This window comes from Rhamphochromis longiceps, linkage group LG12 (assembly GCF_057381845.1).
Source record: "Rhamphochromis longiceps isolate RC_006_pf linkage group LG12, R_longiceps_female_GT1.1, whole genome shotgun sequence".
NCBI lineage: Eukaryota > Metazoa > Chordata > Actinopteri > Cichliformes > Cichlidae > Rhamphochromis > Rhamphochromis longiceps.
Window position 1 is genome coordinate 13,527,393 of NC_140568.1, and position 26,502 is coordinate 13,553,894.

At 44.2% G+C, this 26,502-nt stretch overlaps 1 protein-coding gene across 4 annotated transcripts in view; it reads left to right on the forward strand.

The window, feature by feature from the left end:
• Window positions 1–26,502, forward strand: part of cux2b (cut-like homeobox 2b) — a 99,193-nt gene that overhangs the window by 8,872 nt on the left and 63,819 nt on the right. Inside the window, exon 1 of one of the 4 annotated variants that reach the window (XM_085424844.1) lies at window positions 9,518–9,592. The exons of the other annotated variants lie outside the window; for them this stretch is intronic. Within the exon in view, the coding sequence (XP_085280970.1) occupies window positions 9,575–9,592 (18 nt within the window). The 5' untranslated portion in view covers window positions 9,518–9,574. Of the gene's footprint in view, window positions 1–9,517; window positions 9,593–26,502 lie in introns of those variants that run through there. 4 annotated transcript variants of the gene reach the window in all.

The window sequence follows — 26,502 nt, forward strand, 5'->3', positions numbered from 1 at the left end:
TGCCTGAGGAACTGGAATGTGGCTAAGGTGGTGATGGAGGAGGGACAAATCAGAGGACATGCATGTGAAGTGGACAGTCTTCTCATTCTCCTTCACTGCAGGAGGTCTGCACAGACCTCACAGGAATTTATATCTTTACATTACTTTCATCTCCGCTTGACACTCTATGGAAATCATCCAATTGACTATTAATGCAGTACCAATATTTAGACTGCAATTCAGGCTTTCTGTATGATAAGCATATGATTTTTAGCTCTGGCCAAGCAAAATAATTGCTTTGCTCCTCTGTTTGCGCTCACAGTTTCTTGAAGAAGCTTTTTTTCTGCATGCTTTGGCAAGATTGTTTTAATGCAAGCCATTCTCTGCTGCGACAAGTCCATCAGGATCATCTCACATGGGTCTCTGAGTTATGTGCTTGGTCACCTTGAGTGAGGGGAGATGGTGGGAAATTACATTTGTGCAAATGGGCGCGGAGTGTGTCTGTGTCCCCTCGGTAGCCTTCTGCAGGATGCCCTTGGTTTGGCACAATCATGGCAGCGATGTTGACCTCAACAGTAATAGCGCTTGGCATCCTGAATAAGGGAAGAGCTTCTGCTGTGTGGCCATACAGTCAGGTACATATAGTACCCACTGAAGGCTAAACTCATTGCGCTTCATCAGACTGATCGAGCCCACTCACTCAAAGAACTCAACCTTGAAGTGTATAAATCTCTAGTGGATGATAATAAGAATACCTTCCTCTGCCTCTCTGCCTGGACTTCATAATGTGTTTGTCCTCACAGTGAATGATGACTGAGTGCAAAAATGATTACTGTTTGTCTGAGAGCTTCCTCTATTAGGAATCTCCAGGTAGACGCCACACGGATCATATACTCGGCAGTTGTTGACTGGATCCTCCACGCTGCACCCAGGGGGTAATATCTTTCATTGGTCCTGCGTTTATTTTTTTTTTTACATCTTCCGAGGCATCGAGCGGATGCATACGATCACCATGGTGATGGAGCACATGGCAGCTGAGATGCTCCCAAATGAGTCGCACCCTGAGCGTCATCCCCTTTTCTCTCTGGGGGAGATGCCCTGATTACAGAGTGACTTTGTGTTAGAGTTGAGGGGCCTCTCCAGCTGTTGGCATTGTTTGTGCAATGATGATAAGGGTTAGCGAGTAATCAGAGTTGGGTTGTGCTGACAGTTGTTTGATCTCTCTGTTATGAACGTTGTTCAGCTACGTCTGTACATTTTATCCATTTGTGATAAATGCTACTCTTCATGCTTCCTTTTCATTTAGCACTAAATAACAGGAGGACTACCAGAACATAACATGAAGCCGAGTCATATCAGCGGGATTGGAGATATTCATTGTTCTCTGTTATTTTTAAAGGGACACCCTCAAGTCAATTGCGGATCATGGCCAAAGTCAACAACGCCGCTCCTTCATAAATAAGCCTCAAGACTTAATATTGCAGTGCTGGTTCTCCTTCAAAGATAAAAATATTATTGCATCCCACCCCCATTCCCCGCTGCCTTTTGGGCAGGGTGTGAGTCCAGCGTCCGTCTAGACGTGCGGCATCATTAACCTGCCGCGACCTCGGCCTCTGATGAATTCACTCTCACATCCCCTGAAGCCTAGCGTTAGCAGGCCTACTTGCATCCACTGGGAACTGGGGCTTCTCCAGGCTGGCCATTAGAGCCACTAGCCTCTACTGTCAGGCATTAATAGGCCAAGTGGCCGGAGCTTCTCTCAGACTGCTGAATAATTCAGACCGTCTGGTCCCTGTCTGGTCCCGGGGCGCAGGGGGAGGTGAAGTGGGGATCAGGGTGCACGGGGCTGCATGGAGGTGCACGGGTTAATAACAGGTCTCCCTCCCTGTGTCAGCAGCTGCTCAATCCCCCCCCTCTGCAACCCCCTCAACAAAAGCACCTAACCCCACCCCACGTATGAAGGAAACCTATTCAGTTGATTAGATTTTTCAAAATGGATCAATTTTTAATCAGTGGAGCATCTGACTATGGTCAATAGCATTGTCGCCGTCTTTATTTACAGGAATGTTTGTTTTTTACACTATGTAGATGGGAAGGCAGGAAATGGCTTAGGCAGATCATTGCACCACTGCAGTCCTGGGCCTGTCCAGACAGAGGCCTGTAACAACAGCAACAACCAACATCCAGTGCTCTCTGATCAGACTCTTTGGAAGATCACATCGAATATGAATTCACATCAGAGCAGAAAGGTGGATTAGTCTAGTATCTTTTCCTGTGTGAAACATGGGTCTGTCCAAAGAGACATCTCTTACACATTTACATCTGCCTAAGTAGTGAGTAGGAGTGAAGAGCCAACAAACTAGCTGTAATACTGCCATCAAAATTTCATTGGGCTGTGGGGAGACCCTAACATGTTAAATAATGAGGAGCCCATAAACTTAATGTTCAGAACCTCTCTGCAACTGCTGACGATGTCTAGTTATGACTCGATATGTAGGGGGGGGCAGATGGTGCAATATCTAATCGAATCAATAGTGTTCTCTGCTGACTGGATTAAATCAGTTAATCAAAGTTTAAATAATTATAAGCATAGTATGATTTTGTATGTACAGCCGTGTGCAAGTTCTAGACTAATCCATGGTCACAGAAGCTAAAAGACTGAGCAGGTGATGTGGCGTAGAAGGACAAAAGAAGACAGAAGGTAGTGATGGGAGAGGGAGGAAAACGCAAAACAAAGACGAAAATTCTAGCTACAAGGATAAAAAGACAATAGACTAAAATCAGAGGGAACATATTCTCTTCACAGTTCTAAACACTGACTGTAGGTAGAGTAAGCAGTGGAGTGGGTGGCTGGACAAAAACAGTAAGATTCCTAGGACGTAGCTCGGCAAGCAGTGACTAAATTCCATTTACAAAGGCTGACATTGAGGTTTGTCAGGTTGTTTTTTTCTATAGAAGAACTGCATTGTGCATATATACAAACAGATATAAATGCTATTTACAGATTGACAGACACAGAAGGTGAAATATCTTTCTGCTTTTACATGATAACATGGCACTGTGCCACGTGCACAGTAGTTTCACAACATACTGGCATCATTGCGTGTCGAATCGGTGGTATTATGAGATACTGACATAACGTGGCATACGCTGGCATGATATTATCCTCTAATTTGTATCACAGTGTAATGACATGGGCATCATTGCAGTGACCCTTTGGCGTAATGATATCACACTCACATAATGACTTACCGCTGTACTGACATAATGACATTTTGGCTTATTTACATATTTGTATATTGAGCATATAGTGACATAATGACATTTTGACATATTGACCATATCATGATGTAATGATGTTGCTGTCATTGCACTGGCCTCCACAGGGATCTGGGTCCCACTGCTTTGCTGGCATATTGACTGTGATATATGACATAAGGACACACCGAATGGCATATTGACTTATTCAAAATATTGGCAAATGGCACTGGCATGACTTGGTGACATGCCTGCCTTATTACCAAGATGGTGTTAGTGTGGCTTGTTGGCATTATGGCAATGCAACACTGGCACATAGTTGTATAAGTACACATTGACATACGGTTGCTTAAAACCAGCGCTCTGATGCTTCCTTGCGTCGTAATATTTGTGCACCACCATGCAGCCCTGAATTGCCAGGCTGTTCCTTAATGTCAGCGTAGAAATAGGGCTGTGCGATATGACCAAAATCTCATACCCCGATATAAGAATTCTATCGTCCCAATAACGACATAAATCACAAAAATGTAACATTTTCTGTAAATTATGTGAATCTCGGGCAGCTCGACTTGCGGGAAGTGTTTCCAGCTGCGCGTCATGTAGCTGGAGTGTTTTAACAGATGCATGAAACGATACATTTTTAGACATAAGTTGTAAAGGCCGCCGTTTTCTTTGTGAGTATTTATTACACGGCGTGCTGCGGGGAAAAGCCTGTTCTAACGTTTGAGTCTAAGTTTTATTTTTTTTAGCACCTGGCGGCTCTTTTTTACTTCTCATCTGTAAATAATCTGCTCTTTCACGTGATTCAGTTTATTTTGAAAAGTCTCAACAGGATCTTGAGCTTTATTGTGAAATGTTTATGTGGAACATAAGCGGACACGCGATGGTGTTACCGTCCTTGTTGCTAATGACAGCACATAAAAACAGGCGCTTGTCCATCCTTAGTGTGGTTATATTAAATATAAGAGAAAGAGAGAACTTTAATACATTAATATAGCCACTACAGTAACCATCAAAACGATGAGAAAATATTGCCGTAAACAGTTTATTTTGCGACACCACGAAACAAACAATAGCATAAAATGAAACGATAGACGTTTTTATATCGTCATCCGATATATATCGTTATATCGAACAGCCCTACGTAGAAATGTTTCTGACTTTATATATTTTTAATGGAGAGCAGAACCAAGAGTAACCTGACGTTTCTACATTACCCTGCCCTGGATATAATCAACTTGGGTTACAGTTACTTGTTACAGCTTTATTTTTGCTTTATATTTTTGATGCTCCAGTTTCCATTCGATGGATGAAACACTCGGGATAACAAGAGTCCTAATCAGATGGTGTAACTAGTGAGAAAGGCTCTTGCAGAGCTTAGACTTGACATAAAACCCCCTGTCCTCCATCTAATCTTCCCTCTTAAACATCAAACTTATGCAAAAAGAAGCAATGCTCTCTGTAAGAAGTACTTATTTTTTGCTCACTAATGAAAATGTTTTGAATCTCTTTGGTGCGCCGCCAATGGCGTTGTTTTCCTTCTTTGCTCTCTGATTATAGAACTGTATAAACTGGGCGAGATTTTGAATTCTTAGTTGATTGCATGCCTGTAGCCATGCACTTTCTCTGCTTTCCTCTCTAGACCTATTTCTACTGATAGCCTTTTTTTTCCCTGGTACAGAGAGATGTAGTGCACTTTATATGCAGTTATGCTGAATAGGTGCTGATGTATGTTGAAAACAGTTTTGCAGGTGCCTTGTCAAAATGTGCAGTGGATAGGCAGTAACACAATTCTGTTTAATATGCTATCAATCACCCGGTAGATTCCCATTTGTACATACAGCATTATGAGTCTGCCTCTCCCCAGACTGTCATGACATTGCTGGTGTTTAGCTGCTCTCATGTCCTCTAACAGTCTGTCCCTATTGTCTGTTTGTCTGTTTAATATGCGAAGGTGGTCATTCAGGGAGTCGTTTTGGAACAGTGTAAACGAAATCGGCAACAATGATTAGCTGGCGCTGCAGAGGAAGTGTCTGTCTTTGTGCGAGTGCATTTTGAGACCATCAGGCCTCCCTCAGGTCATCTCGCTGCTGCTCTCTCAGCCTCGTGGAAGACACTCTAGGAAAAAACCCAAACAGCTCTAGAGTAAATACACTGTAAATGGAGTTACTTAATGGGAGATTTTGCATGCTTAATTGCAAGTATGGATTGAAGGTCCATTAAAAGACATCAGTGTCTCGGAGTCCAGCATACAGTTTGAATATACTTGAGATGGATTGATCCATTGACTTCCTTTTCTATCTGAGAGGAGTAATTACAGGCAAAGAGTACTTAATATTTTTCAATACTTTTCTGAATTTGAAAAACAAGAAATAAACCTTTGTTATTGTCCAGGCAGTCCAGTTTCTGATGCGGGAACTTTATTTTTTTTGTTTTGTTTGTTTGTTCAGTGTATGCAAGCATGCTTCAGGGTGGCACCGTAGAAGTCCAGAGGGAAATATCAGGCTTATTTATTGGAGCCTTTTTAGCCCCAGCTCAATAGCAGCAGTCTGATGGCTGGGGTACAGAGGGACTATCTGGCAGAGGAGGAAGTGGGGGAGGAGCTGGGCTTGGCGTCAGCCCCACTGACAAGCTCTTATTTACCGTTCAGATCTATGACTCATTTTATGTACCTAATCGTAAAGCACAGAGATTTATCGGTGGTAACGGGACAGTGGGGGAACACCCCAGGAGACTGCCAGATTCAGCCCCACACTACCTGCTACCCTGGCTTCAGGTTCAGTCTACCTGACCCAACATCTTCTGGGAAAAGGAAGATGAGGAAGTCAATAATTCTGTCAGGTATGGACAGCTGATAGCACATCTAATAAAAAAAGAGGGTCATAAAAATTGGATGCCTAATGGATGACTCTGTGAGGATTAATAACAGCTTATTGGTCAGGTGCAGTGACCTCTTGCAGAGCTAACAATGCATTGGCCAACTGGGCTATCGCTGCAAGCAGCACAGCAGTAGATGACCCGACCAATAAACAGTAAGGAAGATTATGAGAATTATATTACTCATACTATTTCTGATACCTGCTGTATTCCCTTATGTTTTTTTTCCTGGTTTGTGAAGTGCATTTGAATTTTGTTGGTTTATAAATAATGCATTAACTTCTGGGAGGAAAAAACCCCCTAAAGGTTGACATCCTCACTTACCATCATATTTTCTCATGTCTGCCACTCCAGAAATGGCAAACGGGGAGGCGGGGGGGCAAAAACAAGAAGGTATTGTAATACTGCCTTTGTTCTGACAGGAGCGCTCTTAGAGCCTATTTTATATTCCTGCTGAAAATTAAAATTAAACTTTCATTGTTGTGCATGCTGTTTAATCCAATAACGATCTGATGTAACAAACTGCCGTAATATCTCTCAGCATACTTAATCGGAGCGGACTTAGCCCTGTCACTTTATATTAACCTCTGCTGCAACAAGAGAAGGGCTTCACTAATCTGCCATTGTTGGGTTTGGCAGTGTGTAGCTGGTGCAAAACAGATTTGGCAGTCAGCGCAAAAAGTAAAGGCTTTATAATGACAGTGGGGCCTCTCTGCTATTTGGGCTAATAATGTCAAAATCTAATAATGCTGTGGCCCTTGGAATTAGATGGGAGGTGAAATGGGTGGGAATGGAGGTAATGTGGAAAAGGATTTCGGTGGGGATCGGGTTTGGCCTCCCCACCTCCTCTCGTTATGTCGTTCGCTTTTAAAATGGCAAATTAGGAAGCAATTTAATCCCTAATGACCTTTTAAATTCTCCCAGTGTGGGTCTGCGCATGTGTTTGTCTTGTTGTCGATTTAAAATGTATGGTTGTGAAGAGGACGGCTGAAAGAGCGTACTGTCCTGACACATGACAACATAGTTGGATGCAATTGTGTTAACAGGATATTAGATTCGCCAGGAAGCATCCGAGCAAAGGGACCTCAAGAGTCTCGGCTAACGCGGTGATCTCACAGTGCTCAGCAAGGCGGCATCTGCAGCGTCATCAAAGCGCTCGACTCCTGTGTTTCCCCCCTGAATGCAGCCTTGTAACCAAAAACAAAAAGCTGATTGGATGCTCTCCCAGCCTCCCCTCATCCCCTCTGCTGTGGATGAGGTCTCAGCCCGGGAGATAAAATAACAGTTATTTCTCATGTGCTATGCCATTTTGTCAGTTTGACTGTTCCACTTATTCAGTGTTTTTTGACTTGCTGAGCTTGAGGGGATGTGAGTGCCATTTCGCAGCTAGATCTGAGTTGTGTTGATTGAATTAGACAAAGTCGGAAGATAATTAAGAACCGCAAGGCACTGCAAAACTGTCTGCTTCCAAACTGGTGAAAATGAGACGCTGCCACATCAATGAGCTAGCTGGCTCTGCTTGATGTCAGTGGTGGGTTATATCAGTTGACACCCTTACCTCCTAGTGCTGGAGCCAGTTTCCCTCCTTTTCCCTTTAATGTTTCTCCAAATATGATTAATCACAAGCCGTTAAAACCGTTGCCTCTGACAGCGCACCACGTTTGCACAGCTTTGTTTGTTTCTTTCACGCTAGTAATATGATCCTCAGCTGCCAAGTGTGGTTTTATGGCATAAACACAACCCCAAAGAGGTGTGTCTGGGAGTCAAATGGGAACAGCAGCAACATCTCTTAGACTTAAATCACTTAGTCACTTTAAGTGTTTGCAGTCGCGTTTGAGAATTTTAAGGAACTTTTGGACATTGATCTCTTGATATCTCGCAATAATCAGATTAAATAATTGTACTGGCAGCGAGATTGCTAGCTTCTATTTTTCATGGCACCTACTGTAATTTTAATAAAGTGTTTTTACTGCTTAAACATGAAGGTACTGTAAAGTGTATTATAGTCATATTTATCTATATTTACAATTTGGCACCGATGTCTCTTGTCTACTTTGAACTATAACAAGCTTTTGTTTTGTTTCCACAAGACACTCCTTACACTCCAAGGTTATGGGAACTCTGCCGAATGCCACATTTTACCAAACGCAGCCATGACTTCTAGTCTAAACTTAAAATAAACTTTAACAGTATTTTTGGTCATGCAAAAAAACTCCCACAAACAAATAAGCCAAAACAATCAATGATTTGAATGTAGACATGGACATTATGGCATCATTAAAAGAAGTATTGTAGTTTATTGTAAAAGCACTGCATGTTACAGTTCACTGGTCCATCTGCACGGTGAAAAAGCAAATCTGTATTTTTTTGACAGATGTTACTTTTTCACAAAGTCATTTAAGAAATGGGGAGCGGAGGGGTCAAACAGCTGGATCTGTCTGGTAATGTGCTGGCAGCTCATGTGCAGTCAGGCACCTCTCAGCCTTTCAGTTTCAGCCGTTGTATTTTTCACCCCGTTTTTATGGATGCCGGCCGAGTCGTGCTTCTCTTTCATTTCCATTGGCGGATAGGTAATGTAGCTGTGAGGTTAATGTTGAGAATCATATAGCTCAGGCACAATAAAACTGACACCGCGAGACCCTAAAGAAGTATGTTTATAGTAGCGCGCAGAGTCTGCTTTTGTTTGTGTGAGGTTGAATGCGGAGAAGGATCGGGATTGTTCCGAGGCCTCCCCAAAGGGTCTGGACTGCATGCGAGGAGGGTGGGAGCGCAGTGGAACACGGGGTGTCAAAGGCTAATTTTCAAAGCCCCTCACGGGCGCTCATCTCTCACTGTGAAGTGGCAAGCGTGGCAAGTGGCTTGCATGTTGTCATGGATACTAAAGCATGGGACCCCAGAGATGGGGAGCGGGGGACGAATGGCTGCCCTGTCTATAGGATTCCTGTCAACTCTGGCCTGATAGATGGCATTGACGGATCATTTTTCATACTGTAATTGTTCTTAGCAAACACAGAATACCCTCTAGTATAAACAGTGGTGTGCCGGCGGGCTAATAAAGTGGGAAAATGGAAAGGGATTCACTGATCCACAGCCTCTTTCAGTTTAAGAGACAATGCCTCTGTTGTCCAGGCGAGGCTTTCTGATTAGAGCTGTGAAGGCTGAGGAAAAAGCCCGGCCGAGAGAATAAAACAAGGCAATCATAAAGCAAACGGCAGTCACTTCTCTGTATCGATGTGGCTAGGCGGGGGTGAAGTCTGTGAGAAGTGTTGACAGCTGAAGGAACAACAGGAGTAGGTCTAGGAGTGATTCGTTTTCTCCCCCCTCTCTATTTGGCCAGTGAAACGGTGAGGGAGAATGCTTGTCCAAGATAACAAATACAGCACAAGTGCAGATGCATAGCAGGGACTGGGAGCTCTATCTGCCAAGCTCTGAGATAGCCAAGCGCCTGAGCTGGGTGCAAATGACTCTGGGTACAAAGGTACTATTTGTTCACCCTTGTTTTTGTATGGGGCCCCGTGTCTCTGCTATTACTATTGGGATTGACCCAGTGCCATCTTGGAATGCTCTTCCTGTGCACGGGGCTGCCGAGGTATGTAAGGGACATGACCTGGGACTTATGATGTCAACTGGAATCAGCGGAGCTCCGATCCAGCTTTCATTAGTTGTGATTCTTTAAGAAATCCCTTCAGAGGTGCAGATTAATGGTGATGGCGGAGAGCCAGGGCACCAGCTGGACACAATACTTTGGAATTCTCACCAGAGCAGAGGGTGTAATGTACCCATCATATCCTGGGTGATTAAAATTTTAGCAAATTACATCAAACTTTTGAGATGCCCACACTTTTGCTCACTCATTTGCTCTCTTCATAGCTATTGAGGGAGCCTGTTTATCTCTCGCCGCCGCTTCATAGTCCAGCTGTAAGCGTTTTTGTTGGGGTTTTTTTTTAATGCAGGAGGAGGTCGGTAGGTGGATGATTCGTTGACTAATGTGTGTGTTGGAGGGGGACCTGCAGATGTTGTGTGGTGAGGCGAGCAGTCCTGGCACTCCTCGTGGAGCACCTCGCCCTTCTGACTGCACTGTGACACGCCGTGACGCCCGAAACACTTTAGGCTGACCCGGCCGCTCACCTCCTGCCTGATGGACAGATTAAAGGACCATTAAACATAATTACTGTTTCAGTTGGAGAGGCCAACTCATCCTGTCAGAAATGGTTACAAATTGCTTTACCTCTGCTCCCCCCCGCACGGCTCTTAAATTCTGAATTTCATTACATTTGTCTACTTTCTTGCCATCAACAAGTTCGGGCTTTGAAAGCAGAAATGGGTTTAGTGCGGAGAATTGAATAGGCAAATGGTGATTAATGGAAGGGTTTGAGAAATGTATTTTTGGAGCTTGCTTTGTAAAGGTTTTTCAGCTTCTGTGGCTCTAAGCCAATCAAAACGAGCGTGATGGCTGTGGAGAGGAGTGTGACAGGTAGTTGATGTGATCTGGAGTGGAGCGGTGTGAGTGTGTGGTCTGCTGCGCTGTCTGTCTGATTATGTAAAATGTGGTGAGGTGGTGTAACGTTGGCTAGCTGTTGCAGTGGTTTTTGCCAGCTTCACAGGGCCTGTTGCCAGTTTTACATGAGAATGTGCAGCAGTGCCTCGTAATGCTCTCTCTGCTCTCGGTATCCATAAGAAAACCCACACTGCCGCCCTAGGGAAATTGGTCGATACCATCATCCCAGCTGGAGGCCCAGGCGGCAGACAGAGTTTCCCCATTTTTTAAATTTTTTTTTATTTTTAAAAAAAACATCAACACTGATGTTTACTATGAGATCTTCCTCTACTGTAACCTGCCCCTCTTGCGCCCCTTCTCTTCCTCATTTAGCTGATTATTACACCCATGGTGAGAACAAACAGTTTCCTTACTTAATAATTCACATCACTTTCATCTGATACTCAGTTACCATGGGCAATTTAGTAGTTGAATAATTTTGTGAAAAATTCATTTATTATCGCTGTGCGTTATGAATCTGCAGAGACAGAGAGTGGAGTAGTGGAGGATTTTAAATTGCGTCTGTGGAGCGAGAGATCCGAGGGTAGGTAATGTGTTCTAATGTTCTCAGCCATATGCATTGTTTTCAGGGCTCATCGGTTTTACATCGATTCCCACTGAAGTGTTTAATTGCATCATGAATATGATCTAATTCTGTCCTTTTCACTGAAACTGGAGCACTCTCTGTAAATGATGTACGGCCTTGACAGCACCACATCAGGATGTATTTTATATGGAATGTAAATTATAGTGTTAAATTAGCCTGGAAAGATAACTAGCTGGCACGGGGGAATGGACTCAACAGTTTAATTTAGTGTCAAAAGGCCGTGAAGGGATAAATCACCTCTCTCTCCCCTCTCTGCTGTGCCATATTAGGCTTTAATCATTCTCTTTTCTTGTAATATCACTTGTTTCTCACTGCTGCCTAAGGAGTTCTTGAGAACTACACTGCATTTCTTGCAGCATCAGTCGGCTGCTTACAAATGCTTCAATTTGAGCATATAGAAGACAAAGCTTGCATCTTTCACTTTCACAGTTTTTCCCCCCCCCCTACTTGAAATACAAGCAATTTAGCTTTCCCCTGAAGATCCCAAATGGCTCCTAAAGACCTAAACTAGCTCTCTTTACTCGTAGCAGCATCTTTTTGTCACGTGAGAAAGTACTCAGTTGTAATCTATAGGGCCTGAAAAATTAGGCCAGCACGGAACTGCTGGAAACCGCAGTCCCTGGAGTGGCCACTGGAGGCTGCCTCCAAAACCGAGCCAGTCCCCACAGTCTCTTAAGTTAAAATGCCCATATTAACAGCATTAGATGGTGTGTTTATAGCCTAGTACAAAAACTTGCTTTGGTCTCCATGGGTAGTTTCCTGCTTCAGCTGTACTATGGGTGATTTGGTATGCTTTCTGGTAGAGAAAGTCACTGGTTTGAGTCCAGCTGGAGATGCAAATCACCTTTGGGGTTGAACCAGGAAGGACATCTGGCATAAACCTGCCAAACCAAACATCTGGAGCTACCCCTGTGGCAAGCATTTGTTTCCATTTGGGTCCTGGTAAAGCTAAAGTTGGGGTTCTTGCTGCTTTGATTTGATTTTAAGTCACCCAGACATAAGCAGCTATAGCTCCCAGAGGTCTGCTGGGCATCACCTCCACTACAGTGAGTTGATTTGGTGCCTTTTGGAGTATTCTTAACCTCCTAAGACCCGAACTCTTTCATGGCATGCATTTTCACTTTCTCTTTGCTATTTGGGCTGATTGGGCCCTGATGAGTGTAAAAACAAAGAATTACCTGATTTTTTTTTTTTTTTACCTGATTTTTGTTTCTGAGAAAAATAAGATCCACGTAAGAGGACATTCGTTTTAAATTTCGATAGAATAGTGGCAGTATAATGTCCTCATAAGTGGATGTCAGGCCCTTGTAGAGCACAATTTAGTATTTTGGTCTAGACAACCCAAAATGTGATGTCCACATATGTGGATGCGAGGTCCTAGGAGGTTAATGTACATATCTGACAAATCTTTTTTTTTTTTTTTATACTTTTTTTTTCTTAGTTGCCAGGCTGTTTATATATGTGTATTGAATCCTTGGAGCTTGCTAGCCTTAGCCAATAACTTACACTACATCATAAAAAACAACAACATTATAGCCAGCACTAAAAACCTAACTTTGAGACTATAAAATGCAGAATCCAGAAACCAATGGGTGATGTCAAGGTGTCTAGGTCCATCTTTTATATTCTTCTATGGAACAGACAAAAGAAGGTTAGGAGTGTAAGGCGTCACTGCGTAGGAGGGGGTATTCTTAAACAGATAAAAGCTGTTAGGAGATAGACTTGGGCTTTATAACAAGGATCTCCCCCCGTTTCCTGTCCTCAAGGCTGGAGTGTTTGTCTGAGTGGCCTTCGCTATTATCCAGAGCTACCCTCCATAGGCCGCTGTGCCTGGGAGCAGCCCTCTTTCAGCCCGGCCCTATCTACTATGATTGTGTCCTTGACAACAACTACAAGAATCCACCTGGCCAAGATCTGGGTTTTAATGTGAGAACTCGTTTGGCTTTGTGTTCCCAGAGCCCTCATTGTGAATTGACATTCACTTTAATTCACTTCTTACCCACTTGATGGGGATGGGTACATAGATGGAGGAAGACGGGCTCAAGGAAGAGCTGAATTGGTACCTCAGGTGATTCAAATTCCTATATCTTTAAAAAAAAAAAAACGTGGTGAGTCACAGACATCCTATAAACCAACTACTGCTCACTCAGGGTACCTCCTCACACTTTGAATTCCTCTCAGTATACCGCTGAATCTGACAGCTCTCTGGAGAAAAGAGCCCTTAAATTATCAAGTGGGGCTCTAGTTGTTTTCCTTGTTGTTTTCAACTCCTAAAAGGAGGGGGTAGGGTGGGCTTTGGGGATGAATTGGTATGTTAAATGAGCTATGGGAGGTCTGCTGAGTTTTTTTTTTTTTTTTTGAGTAGGGGGGAGTTCAGTCAGACGAGAATTGCTGCGTTGGGTGTTTGAGGCAGCTGTGTGAAGTCATTTTCCGGGAGTGCAAGCGGGAGAGAGGTGCGGATTAGGCAGCGCCTCTGAGCCGGAACAAGTCTGTCTGGGAAGGGATGAAGGCTACAAACCATAGATCTAATTCCCTCTCACGCTGCTAGACAGCAGAGACACTCACACATAGCCAGTGTGAATTAGGCCCATTTGCTCCCCTCAGTCTGAAGCGAGCGAACACGGGGAGCAGACAGGGAGAAGTTGACATACTCCTCACATCCTGCCCTCGCTCCCGCCCCCCCGCGCTGCTTCCAGCCCACCTCCAAAAGCTGTCTCCAGCTCACGCTCGTTTTTTTTTGTTTTGTTTTTTTTATTGTTTCTTGTGCTGCAGGTCTTTATTATTGCTGACATTAACATGAACACAGTGCAAAAACAGGCTCCAGTGTAATCCTGTGAGAGGGGGTGGAAAAAGGGCATTCCACTGGCAGTGCAGAAAATGTTTGCACCTGTGGCCACATTGATCGCGTGCTTGAAACTCCAATGCTCTGAAGTTCATGTCTTTTTAATGTGTGTAATGCCTCGCCTCAGGTCATGCGATTGCCCCGAGGTTACGGAAGGTCCACGAGGCTGCGTGCGGTGGTGGATTAGCTGTCCTCCTTCCTCCCTGCCTACCTTGATAAACATGGCACCCTCTCTTTGGCTCTGCGTGCACGGAGCCAAACCTAGTGCCCTCTCGTCCACACACAAAAACCTGACCCCAGAGCTCAGATCAATGCAGCTGACCCAGATACACTGTCCCCCTGTCTCTTTGTGATTGGACATACAGTGGTTTGCTTGTGGGTCAGAGGCAGCAGGGGAAGTTACAATTCAGAGCTGAATGCTATCCACCATGTAAAGCAGGCACACAGTGGCCTTGAGGCTGTTTGAATTTCACCCAAAGTGTGAGCAGTATTTCTGTTTTTTCTTGCAATTCCACCGGCATGGAAAAACACGGGTGGCTTTAGTTATTAAGCTTTTGTTTAAGAGCTTTGCTAGTTGTGAAGAAAGATGGAGATGTTGGTGTAAGAGGCTCCCCCTACCCCCCGTCCTCTCCCTGTTGTGCTTGTCTCTCCCATCACAGCCCTCTCCACCCTGCGTGCCCAGTAATGAGTTGTATTACATGCTCTGTGGTGGGCATGTCTTGTGTTAGGGGCCTGTATTCAATCTTTGTACTGTGAATGCAGGGGAAGGCTCTTTGTGTGTCTTTGAGATGCGCTGAATTGAGACGGTGTGCACCGAGTGAAGCTGATGAGGAGAGAGCGAGTCCTGAGAGGAACATGTGGATGCCTGGCAGGCAGCGAAACGCTCTTGTATGTTTGTGCGCGCTTGTGCGTAGACGCCGTGTTTACGCCGTGTGCGTTCGCCGTGTGCGTTCGCTTTTGGAGGGGCGGATTTCAAGGAAGTGTGCTGCTGAGCTGGATGCGAGTTGAATTAGTCTTAGTAATTCAGTTTACTTATCCCCACATTTTCAAATGGCACGCCAAGAGGTAGTGTATATTATATAAATGAAAATCTACTCCAGTCGGCTCATTCATCACTTGAGCCTCTCATTGTAACCCGCTCTGTGGACTGGCGAGGGGCCTAGCTATGGGCTAAGTGATTTTTATGAGGGAGCATCATGGGGCTCAGGTCTTATTCCTTTTTGTAGGAATGCATTTTCTACTTAGATGGCAACAAACTGCATTTGCACTTAAAACATATTCTGTAATCTTCTGTTATTTTACATACAAATTGCATCCTGGGCGATGCATTTATCATTGCTCATATCCAGCCCACTCTTAAATGAAAAATGTATCTGAGATGAATAATGGATCCTTCCATAGTATAATTTTATGTTTCTTGAATATACTCGAGAGTTCCTCCTCTGCTATATCCTCTAAATTTTTCTGCCTTGCCTGGATGAAGTTTTAGATATGAAGAAAAATTACTTATTTACCGTGGTTATTGTTTACCTGAGAAAATTTTACAATATGAATCCTCTTCAGTACAGATAATATGTGGAGTATGGCGTCGAAGGAAGAAAAAAAAGCACTCTGCCGTTGTACAACTCCAGGATACTTCATATTTGAACGGCAGTCAGTCACGATCGTGTAGCGTCTTAAATGTTTAGTGTGTGGAACTCTCGGTCGGGAGATGATGGGGTTTGTAGACAGCTAGCGTACACGGCTGCTGATGTAGTGGCAGTGTGGTGGGGTTTCCTCTTGGGGGGGCTATGGGTGGGCAGCCGTGTGTGAAGCTGGGAGAATTGAGGTTGAGTAGCCGAGCCCTCTGTCTTTATCTCTAATTACATGGTGAGTCTTGGGGAGATTGGGCAGCACTGTAAAGCCCCGGCAGATAGCTTTGCGGCACCCTCCCCCTGGCTGTTACAGCGCAGGATCTAGGGGTGTGAAGCAGAACCAGGTCTGGTGGGGCCCTAATGCCCCCACAGATTTTCTCTCTGGGGAGCCCCGGGCGTTCTTTCCTCTCCATGGCAGCGCCGCAGTCTGCCGCATTCCAACCTGCCGCTCGGGGAGAAGCACACCGAGGCTCCGGGAGCCCACTCTGTCGTGCTCTACTTGCTCCTGTCGGTTTTTTGTCGTCCCCGAAGTTTCGCAGCTCGTCCTGGGAGACGTCTTGACACAGAGTTGCAGATGGGAGGCACTGGACCGAGGCAGCTGGTGTCACAATGTGGATTGGAATTCACAGTTGGGATAAAATATGAAACAAATATGTCATTACACATATGTTTTCCACTGTTTGTTCACCCAGCTGTTTCCTAGCTCAGCTCCCCCCACTCCCCCTTGCCTTGCCATATAAACCTGGGTAGGGCTGACTACTAATAATCCATGATTTGTCCCATTGTGCCCCATTTATTTTATTTTTTCCCCCCAGTTACTTATGAGCATTATCCTCTGTAGCTGTCACTTTGGTCTGCTCAAAAGAGCTGTGCCTGCTGGAATTTAATGTTTACACTTGTTTTTGATGATACGAGGCGACGCCATCAAAAGACGGCAGAGAACATACTTCACTACAATTGAAGGCAGAATAATTCCCAGTCAGTTAAGTGTCCTTTGATTCTTTTGCAAGTTTAATCTGCAGAAATCAATAAAAGGATGCACGTTGGGCCTGGGAGTCAACAGCAGCCGTGTTTGATGGGTAAACGGACAGCCAAATGGATGATGCGGGGGAGCATTCATCTTTCTTTAGGCAAATTGGGCTGCTAGGTCCCGACTAATTGATTGATCGCATGGACTTGCTGATACAATCAAAGCCTGGCCTGATTTATGGCGATAAATCGATTGATTAATAAGGTTTTCTGGGATGGGTTTGGTCCGTGATGGTGGCGAGAAGCAGGGGCGGAGGGGGAAGACACCTCCGAGCCACACATCCGTCTTGGAGCCATCAGCCGTGTTGGTTTAGTGTGGTAATAAGAGAGGCCCGGATCTCCCAGCTGACATTTACAAAGAGCCGCTTGGCTATGACCCGCTCCCTAGATTAACCTCCACTTGTTCTCATAAGTATCCCTGATATTAAAAGATGGGAAGCAGCATCAGGCGGCGGCGGAGGGGGGCAAAAAAAAGAAAAAGAAGTGTGACTTTTTTCAGTGCACCGTTTGCATACATCATTAGGGAGAACAACAAAAATCAATTGCACATTCCAGAATAAATAAAAACAAATATCTTGAGCGGGCCCTCTTGTTGACTCATTCCAGATTACATTTAGTCGGCTGTTTAAACGCTGATTTACAGCAAGATGGAGTCCATTCCCCGCACTCGCCTGCCTGTCTGCCTGCCTGTTCAGAATATGAAATGGAAGTTAAACACTGTGAATCTCCAGCGTGAGGAGGAGGGCTCTGGACGTGTGGGCAGTGTAGCATCAAATAGATTGTGTTTCCTCCCGTGTAAACGCCTAATGTGTGCCGAGCGCTCTGACACAGATGAATGTAAGGAATTTGCTGTAAAGACTTTACGGCCCTTTTGAGAGACATGGCTGGAAACCGGCAGCGTGGAACCTCCTCCACGCCCCCCTGAGCACATGTCCGCACAACACGCGCACGTTGGCGAGCGCTTGCACTTGCACTTGCACACGTGGCGAGGCGCACGGCCCTCCGAGGAGAGAGGCTACATCAAACTGGCAAAGCTGGTGCAGGCATCAGGGATGCTTTTTATTTGCTTTGGGTCAGATGTGGTGGCCCTGACGATGTGATGAGAATCATCCCACAGACCTGCTCGACGCTGTGCGCCGTATTAAGGCAGGAAACAATCTCCTGACCGAGCTTATCATTTAATATACGAGCACTACCTTCTGTTGCACAACAGGGCAAATTTTAAAGCGACTGAAGTATAAACTGGCCTTTCAAGTGGCTGCTCCCATTTTGTGACAACAGAACTCGCCTGCCAGTTCCCCGAGCCTTTTGTGACGGAGCTCAAAGCTCTCGGCTGCTTGTTGTCAGCTCCGGTTTTATTCCCACTCTCACCGCTCTATTTAGATTCATTTATTTTTGGTTCAAATGCTGTAAAATGAAAGTGTGATGCCGAGAGGGAGGGTAAAGGGAGTGTTCCCTCTCTCTCAGACAGGTGGCCCCGGTTTATGTCGCCGGGCCCCAGGGGCCCCACTAACTGAGTCTGAGCGAGAGGAGGGACCCGTCTCTCGGCGCTACACAGGTGGTGTGAAACGCAGCCCTCTCTCCACACCTGAAATATTCAGATTCTTCCAGCGGCTTCGCTTTGATCTCACCGCAATCGACAAGGGAAAACGTAGAGGATGGGGTGGTGGGGGGTAGAGAAAACAACAAAAACAAGAGGAAGAGCAGCACACCTGAGAGCGAACAGATTGACATTTCTTAAGAGAGAATAAACAATCGCAGGTTAGCTGTGCTGCATCGCTGCAGCTCGTCGTTTCAGGTGAAAGTGGGCCACGGCAGCGATGGCTGCGTCTGCGGAGCCTTCCTCCTCTCGTGCAAACTGACCTCAATGGTGAAGCTTCACAGGAACGAGTCCCCCGCAGCACGCTCCTCTGTTTCCACTTTGAAAGTTATTAGAAACCAGAAAGCAAAACCTGTCCCCAATTTTATTCAAGTGCGACACTGTTGCCGCTCGCCTAATTTTTCACGCATACCCCAGAAAAGAAAAAACCCCCAACTTATTTTGGACGGTTATTGTGTTTGAAGCACCGGGCTCTCTCTTTTTTCTAATTCTCAACTATTGTAACACCTCCCCGTTGCTCTTTCATATTCACATCTCCATTTGAGCCAATCATTTTGGCCGACTGAGGTTATCGTGTCTTCGCTCAGGTTTCAACCCACTAGTCTGCTAATGAATCATAGGACTGTGTAATTAGTCACCCTGCATGTACAACACAATGACAATAGACACCCTGATTGTAACCACAGAGTTTGAAAGGAGCAGAACAATGCTCGGCCTTAATGATGATATATAAGGTGTTGTAATTGGCCTTCGTTTGGAGCGCTCAGTCATGGATTGTAATTTGAAGTTTCTAATTGGAGGGCATTTAAAGTTATTCATTGGTTTCAGAGTGGATACAGGATTGTTTGAAAGAGCTGTAATAAGATGTTTTCATGATACCTCTTGATACTATTTTTGAATAAGACTTTACAATAAATGGAATTAGGGCCTCCCTGGTCATACTAAGATGAATTACCAGTGCATTAGTGTGAAAAAAAAGAGGGGGAAAAGCGCATTTGTGTGTACATGTGTGTCCAAGCGTGCATGTTGGATTTAAAGAGAGAGAAGTGTTGACAAGTAGGCTGTGCTCTGGCGCATCAGGCGCCAAAAACTCTCTAAATGAAGCAGGGTATGACGAATAATGGCTGACAACACCAGTCACACCTTTTGCTGATGGTTGTAACGCTCATGCGCTTCTCCTTCCTTTTGTAAGATTTAGCATGCTGTTTGAAGACAGCCTGACTGACTGGGGATTAATTATTTTGGATGATTTATCAGACTTTCCAGTCCAGAGTTGAGCGAGGTGTCAAAATGAAACGTGATTTTTAAAAAACATTTATTTATTTATTTTCCCTCCGCATTCGCCGGTAAGTCCTCACACACAGTGTGTACACTATACACCTTTACCTGTTTATGCACAATGCAGTCAGCATTGCTGCTACACAGTGGACGGAGCTAGGGTTCCCAACCTCGGTGTCAGGACCTCACAAGGAGACATAAAATGTATCAGAGGAGGTGAAAGGAGACTTATTGGACACTCGGAGCACACATGCTTATTATACACAGTTCCTGCATGACTGCTGCAGCATTTTTCGGCTGCAGCTTGTACGTTTTTATATGACGTGCGCAATGAGCATGGGATCAAACCTCCAATCCTGTGATTACTCTACTCCCACAAATGTAATAAGGCAATGGCAAGGGAAAAGGAAAGGAAGGCATCATGTCTTCATATCATTCGAAGTCTGTTTAAGCTGCAGAATTTCCTATCGCCTCCTCAGACATGTCAGGCCTGCTGCTGTCCTGCATCGCTGCCCCTCCACTACCCCAACATTCACCTGTGGGCTCTGAGGGATAATTACTTATCATGTCCCAGATTCTACGTGTGTCATATTTTTGGGAAGAGATGATTTCAGAGCTGAACTCTCGCTATATTCTGTTGCTTTAATGAATCAGTAAATTCAAATATGAGCTCTCTGACTGAAGTACGCATGGATTGTGATTTTCTGGGCAGATACAAAAATTATGATTTGGCTGATAGCTGATGGTTTATTCTCTCTCGTCTTTATTTTTTTGTGGTCATTCATTCTGCCTTTTTCCCCATGAAAACAAGGAAATTGTCTTTACAGATGATACTTTAACAGATTTATTGCCCACAGACATTCATGTTTGTCCTGTCTTCCTCTGCTAACTGCTAACCCGTCACGGCACATAGCTGCCCCTCCCTGAGCCTGATTGTGTTGGAGGGTTCTTCCTATTAAAAAGGAGTTTTTCCTTCCCACTGTCGCCAGGTGCTTGCTCATAGCAGGTCGTTTGATTGTTGGGGTTTTGTCTGTATTATTGTTGGGTATTTATCTGTTGTTGTGATTTGTCACTAAATTGAATTGAATTGAATATAAAGTTGAGGCAAGTCTGTGTTACCTTACCTAACAGATGTGTATGCAAATAGCTGTGTGTGGAAGCTGCTTATTTGCGCCTTATTTCTCTTTAATTAGCCGTTGGCAGTCAGTGTTTGGCAGATTTTCAGTGCAGACCTCTTCATAACCATGTTTAGATAATATTTTTGTGGGTAGACCGTATACTTTGTAACTTTTTCTAAATCTTTATCTTGGGTTAAGCTCAACCCCATGTGGCACTCAACGTTGTTTAAATGAACTGGGAAATATTGGGTAATAGTGGGTATTGGGTAGTTTGGTTGAACCGCAGTGTGATGGTGACATGAAATGATGTAGAGCAAAACTAACGAAGCATCAGTTCGGGGAATAAACAGATGGAGGGGGATGCCAGGTGATAGCATCCCGCCCCCCCACAGCATCCCTGTCAGAAGCTGCATGCTCAGCTCACATTCCAAGTGTGGGGTCGCGGAGGTCAGAAGCTCCTCCCTGCTGGGTTTGTCTGGGCGGTCTAGCACCCACATAGACACACGCTGTCTGTTTGTGCCCTTAACTGACGCTCAGCTCAAGGAGGCCAGATAAGAGTTCATTTTGGATCTTTCATATGGACAGGCGCCAACGTGCACCTCTCCCCGAGCTCCTCTAACCCCTTCAGCCAAACCACTCCCTCCGCCGTTAGCGGCTGGGAGCGTTTGCCAATCATAATGTTGAGGCCAGACTAGACTGCAGTGATTGGGGCCATTGATTGTAGTGATTTGATTTATTGATCAGTCTGCCCTCTCGAATGTGGCGTCTCAGATGCGGGGCTAATCTGAGGCTGCTATGGACAATCTTGTGCCTCACAGAGAATGAGAAGCGATAAGGAAAGTATGAAAGGAAACTACACTTATCTTAATCACATACTGGTCCCCGCTCTGCCTCGTTCGCTGCAGCCCCCCGTGTGCAGATGTCAGCGCACATGTGTCTGTGCGCACACATGTGTGCCAAATCGCTCTTTTGTGCAAGACCTTGCGTGCAAAGAGTGTGTGTTGTTGTGTCAGTGTGCGTATGCGGTGGGGGTTGTGAGGCAGTACAGTCACCAGGCAGAACAGAGTGGATCTATAAATTGATGGAATTCAAAGCCTCCAGCATCGATTACCATTATAACAAACAGCAGCACCCAGAATGTCTGATTATTTTTAGACAAAGATTCTGTGCTCTCAGCAGCAATTCTGCTGATGCTGTCACACTTTCAGACATCTGCCTATGATTGCAATTAGATGGGATACAAAAAGAAAAATAATACCCCCATCTGCATTTTCCCCTCTCTCCTCCTCCTCCTTCCTATTTTTTCCCTATTTAATTTGTGCTGTCCAAGCCCACTGCACACAATAGTGATTTTGACTCAGTCTACCTCAATGCAGTACCTTGCTAGTTTTCTTTTTTTTGCACAGTTGTCAACATTTTCCACCACGGCTTGTCTTTGTGAAAGGCCAGAAAATAGCTTACCACCACAGATGTAATCAAGATGAGCTAGGTTTAATGAATCAATGTCAAATCTACTCCAACATAACACATTAGCGAGTCCTGGATTTTACCTAAAACATTCCTGCTTGCACAGATTGCTACAGCACATCATTTTGCTCCACTTTTTTTTTTTTGTCAAGAACAATTGTGTTAATTAGCTTTTATCCAACTTCCCTTTGCCTAGAATCATCATTTAAAGAAACATAACATACTCGCTTTGTCTTTTTTTGTGTGTCAGATTTCTTGCCACCTCTAACCTCCAGTTTCTTGCCTGCTTCTCTCACCCTATGGAATCTGAAAGGATCTGTGCCTGTAGCCTTCGCTGCAACACGCTTTGCATAAACCTCAGACCTCTTAATGTAATATAAACAGCTGCTTTATCATATCATCTGATGGCTCCACTATGGGGTCCGTCTTTGGTCAGTGTCAGAAGGCCACAGTCTGCTTTTGTAAGCCAAAGGATATATGAGTCATGGTTTCACAGCTATTTTTTCCTTCCCTTGTGTTTAGCTGGTCATTGAGCCGCTAGTCCGTTTACAGGCTGCCAATAGGGTGCAGATCTAGCCTGTTAAAACCACTAAGCTCCTTCTTTCTTGGTCTTTGTTTTCGAGTCACCAAGATTGCCTTCTTCTCACGTATCGATGGGAGCACACCAGGACTGGTTCCATTCTCAAAATCCCTCTTTCCTGCCTCCTCTGGTCCCAGTGACAGCTCCGCCCTCCCAGGGGAAACTCATCAATTATGGCTGGATGTTTGACTGGCAGAGGCTTAATGACAGGAGCTCTGTATTGACCTGACTGCCACACACTGAAAATTTGGTCCCAATCGCCCTTTTTAAAACCTGTCAAATGATTACTGAGAAACTCCTCTTTGCACAGCTTGTTGCAACTTGCCTTTTCTTCCTCTTTTTTTAAGACGAAGAAATCTACATGTTCATGCAATTGATCCTGTGAAGGATGAAGCCCAACATAATGAAGGGAGATAAGTGAATTTTATCAGGGATCTTGAAGGTCCCCTGGTTGTAGGTTGAAACGGATCACATCTGATTAGAAAGCAGAGGAAAAGTCTTCCTCAGTATCTTTTGTCTCCGGAGATAGCATTGCTATTTCAGCAACACTATATTGTGAGTTTCTCCCATCATCAGTCTGAACAAGACAACCAAAGTAGCAAACCGTCTGTTCTGCCTCACTTCTTTCCAGAAAGACAGGCAGTAGGTTTCATTTGATGGGCTGTTGCCCAGGCTCCCCTCCCTCGTAATGGTCTAGAAACTGTGGGGATGCTTTCAAAATAACCGTGCCATAATGACTGCACTGTTTGACTTGCATACTGCATGAGTATCCACCATTCTCATCAGCTGAGCTGCAATAAAAGTGAGCCCAGCTTTACGGCGAAGCCACTGACGCACGGGCAGACTCAGAAAAACCACACTGTTATATCTTAAGTACTTATAAAATCCACTCAAAGTCACTTCTTGAGGAATTTTCTCTTGGCAAGATTAGCCAGTCTAGGGCCATTTGAATCTAGTGGAGGTTGGCCGGCTTCTGAAAGCCGACTCTCTAATCTCCAGGAAGGCTCATCCCAGATGGACTGTGAGGACTAACAGGAATTTATAAAGTCCTGTCGCCTTATCCTGTACAGCCATGCCCTTTTTCTTTCTTTTTTTTTTCCTTCTGTGACAGCACGATTTACAAGGAAAGACACATTTCCTTCTCACCAAACGTATCATAAATATTGGGACGTTTTGACAAGGGTAGATGTTCAAACATGTTACATTGGTCTTTGGTATAAATACAAGGCACGCAGCCTTTTAGGCATGATTGACTTCAACTTGACCTGTCATTACTTGAAAACTACACATTGCATTGCTGCAGTTTAAGTTTTTCTTTAGTTTCTTTTTGTATTAATGCAAAGCAATTTCACACAGACCCAGACACACATAGAAAATAACTGCAGTGAGCTATGAAAACAACTGACCCAGAATAAAATGGGTGGTAATGTCTATTATTCGTATTGTTAGCAGTCTTCCTTAAAAGACAAAACTACACTTGATTAATCTGACTTACTGTATTGCACTATGTATCTTCTAGCTCGTCTTATTTCTTTATTTGCGTGCACCTAATCTGTTCAGTTGGCCACTGGTTTATATATATGTTGCATATATACCACATGAGAGCAGTCTCATCTAAGGCTTTGTGAACAGTGAAAAAATATAATTTTATATTTGTTTATATATTTATGGCATCACCTGTAGTGAAGCTCTGGGCTGATGCTAATGCCAATGTTTAAAATAACTTGGTCGATTGTCTATACCAGTGCTTTTACTTTATGTCCAGGATAGCAAATACATTTAAAAAATGTTTTTCTTTTTTTTTATATTTAGCTTTTGCTAAAGTGACACAAATGATAAACATCAATCTCAATATGCGATGCATATGGGGAAAAATGAGCAAAGACGCTAACAGAGATTGGCTGCTGCCACAAAAACAACCAAGAAATGATGCAGTCGATAAGAACCAGACTTTCCAATATTTGTTAACTTCTTTTTTTGCTAAAAATCTTCATCCAGCAAACCTCTTAGCTATGAGCGGAAAACTGCAGCTTAGCACAGCAGCACATGCCTGGAGGTGCAACCTGGCCAGTCAGGAACATTTGCCCCCTTGTAGTGATGCTTGTGACTTTTCCGTCTTTAGCCTGTGGCGATGATGCTCTGTGTTCAGTGATCGATCACCGATTTCTTGGAAAGTGAAGTTTTTGTCAGAAATTAAATCCTTTGCAAACATGTTACACATGACTATCCATGTGTGTTGTTATAAAATTACTATAATTCAACAACTGGACACAGTTGTTGAATTACTATAATTCAACAACTGGACACAGTTCGACAGTTCAAGTTTAAGATCTATAGAAAATAAACAAAGCTGCATGAATTAAATCTGATTTTTTTTACATGTTAGGGCACTCAAAAAAGTTAAATTGAAAGTTTTAGATCTCAGCTTGGCTCTCACTGCTTTCATTGCATATGTCAACTGGGCTGATAAATGGGCTGATAGTGATATTGGAGTGATGGATCAGTACATCCTTAGTTGTATGGTTTTTAACCTTTTAATGACTGAAAGTGTTGTTTTGATTGAACAAATTTAAAGATTCAGTGTGTTGCATTGAGGCTGAACGCCAATGAAAGAGTCAGGAAGTCAGAAAGAATAAAATGCTGTTATAGTTTTGTGACATACAATAATGCCATACCTAACATTTAAATGGACTTCTGTGGAACATTTTATAGGCTAAGACGGTTGGAGAAGAAAGAGTTAGTGGGATAAGTTTAATATAACCTCCTGTAGAGGAACCTGGGGTGGATTGATGGGCATTAAAGCTGTAGCTTTGACATTGGACGCTGCTCGTCACATCTCAGGAGCATGGACCTTGGCCAATACAGCGCCAAGGTTGTAAATGTCCTCAAGGCTTGCATGCTGTCGCAACAAACTTTTACTGCAGAGGCGATAGCATCAGTCAGGTACCTTTCTTGTAGACAAATTGGTAAAGTTGTGGCGTTAGAGTCTCAGTGTATAGCATCTCGCTTAAGACAGTGCACATTCCTACTTTAGCCCCTTTTTGACTCGCCAGTCCAGGGACTTGAACCAGCAGCCCTTCAATTAACAGACCGCTTCTCCAACCGACAGGCTGTCACCATCCCACGAGGCCACGGCTGGTTGGAAGCTTCATCCTTCCATTATCTGACTTTTTTCCCTCTCCTCCTTGTCGTGTTATGATTTATTAAATTGCCTTTAAGTAAGACTGCAGATTAATTAAAACACAGTCAATTTAATTTCCCGGCGTCATATATAAATTCGTAGTGGTAATTGAATCCCCTACTCCACTTTTTATATTGTAACCCAGCAGTTACAAGAGAAGAAGAGCCTCGTCAATTACTGATAATCACAGTCCAAACTAAGAGGAATACACTGCTGTCTGTTTCACTGCTCGGTGTAGGAAAGCAGAGTTCGAATCTGCTTTCTCCCTTTTTTTTCTGTTTGCTGAAAGAGCCGGGAATTGGATGACTGATCAATAATACTGGATTTGCGGATGGCATGTGGTGCAGCTGAGTCCACGGTGAATGCAAGGTTCTGATGAAGGGGCCTGCTGCACAGGCAGCTATGCATAGCGGATCAGACATGTCGGCAGGGCGGAGCTCTCGTTTTGCTATGACTACAGATATGTAAGCAACCGATGTGACATTAATGGAATAGCAATTGGGGCCCGTTGTTGT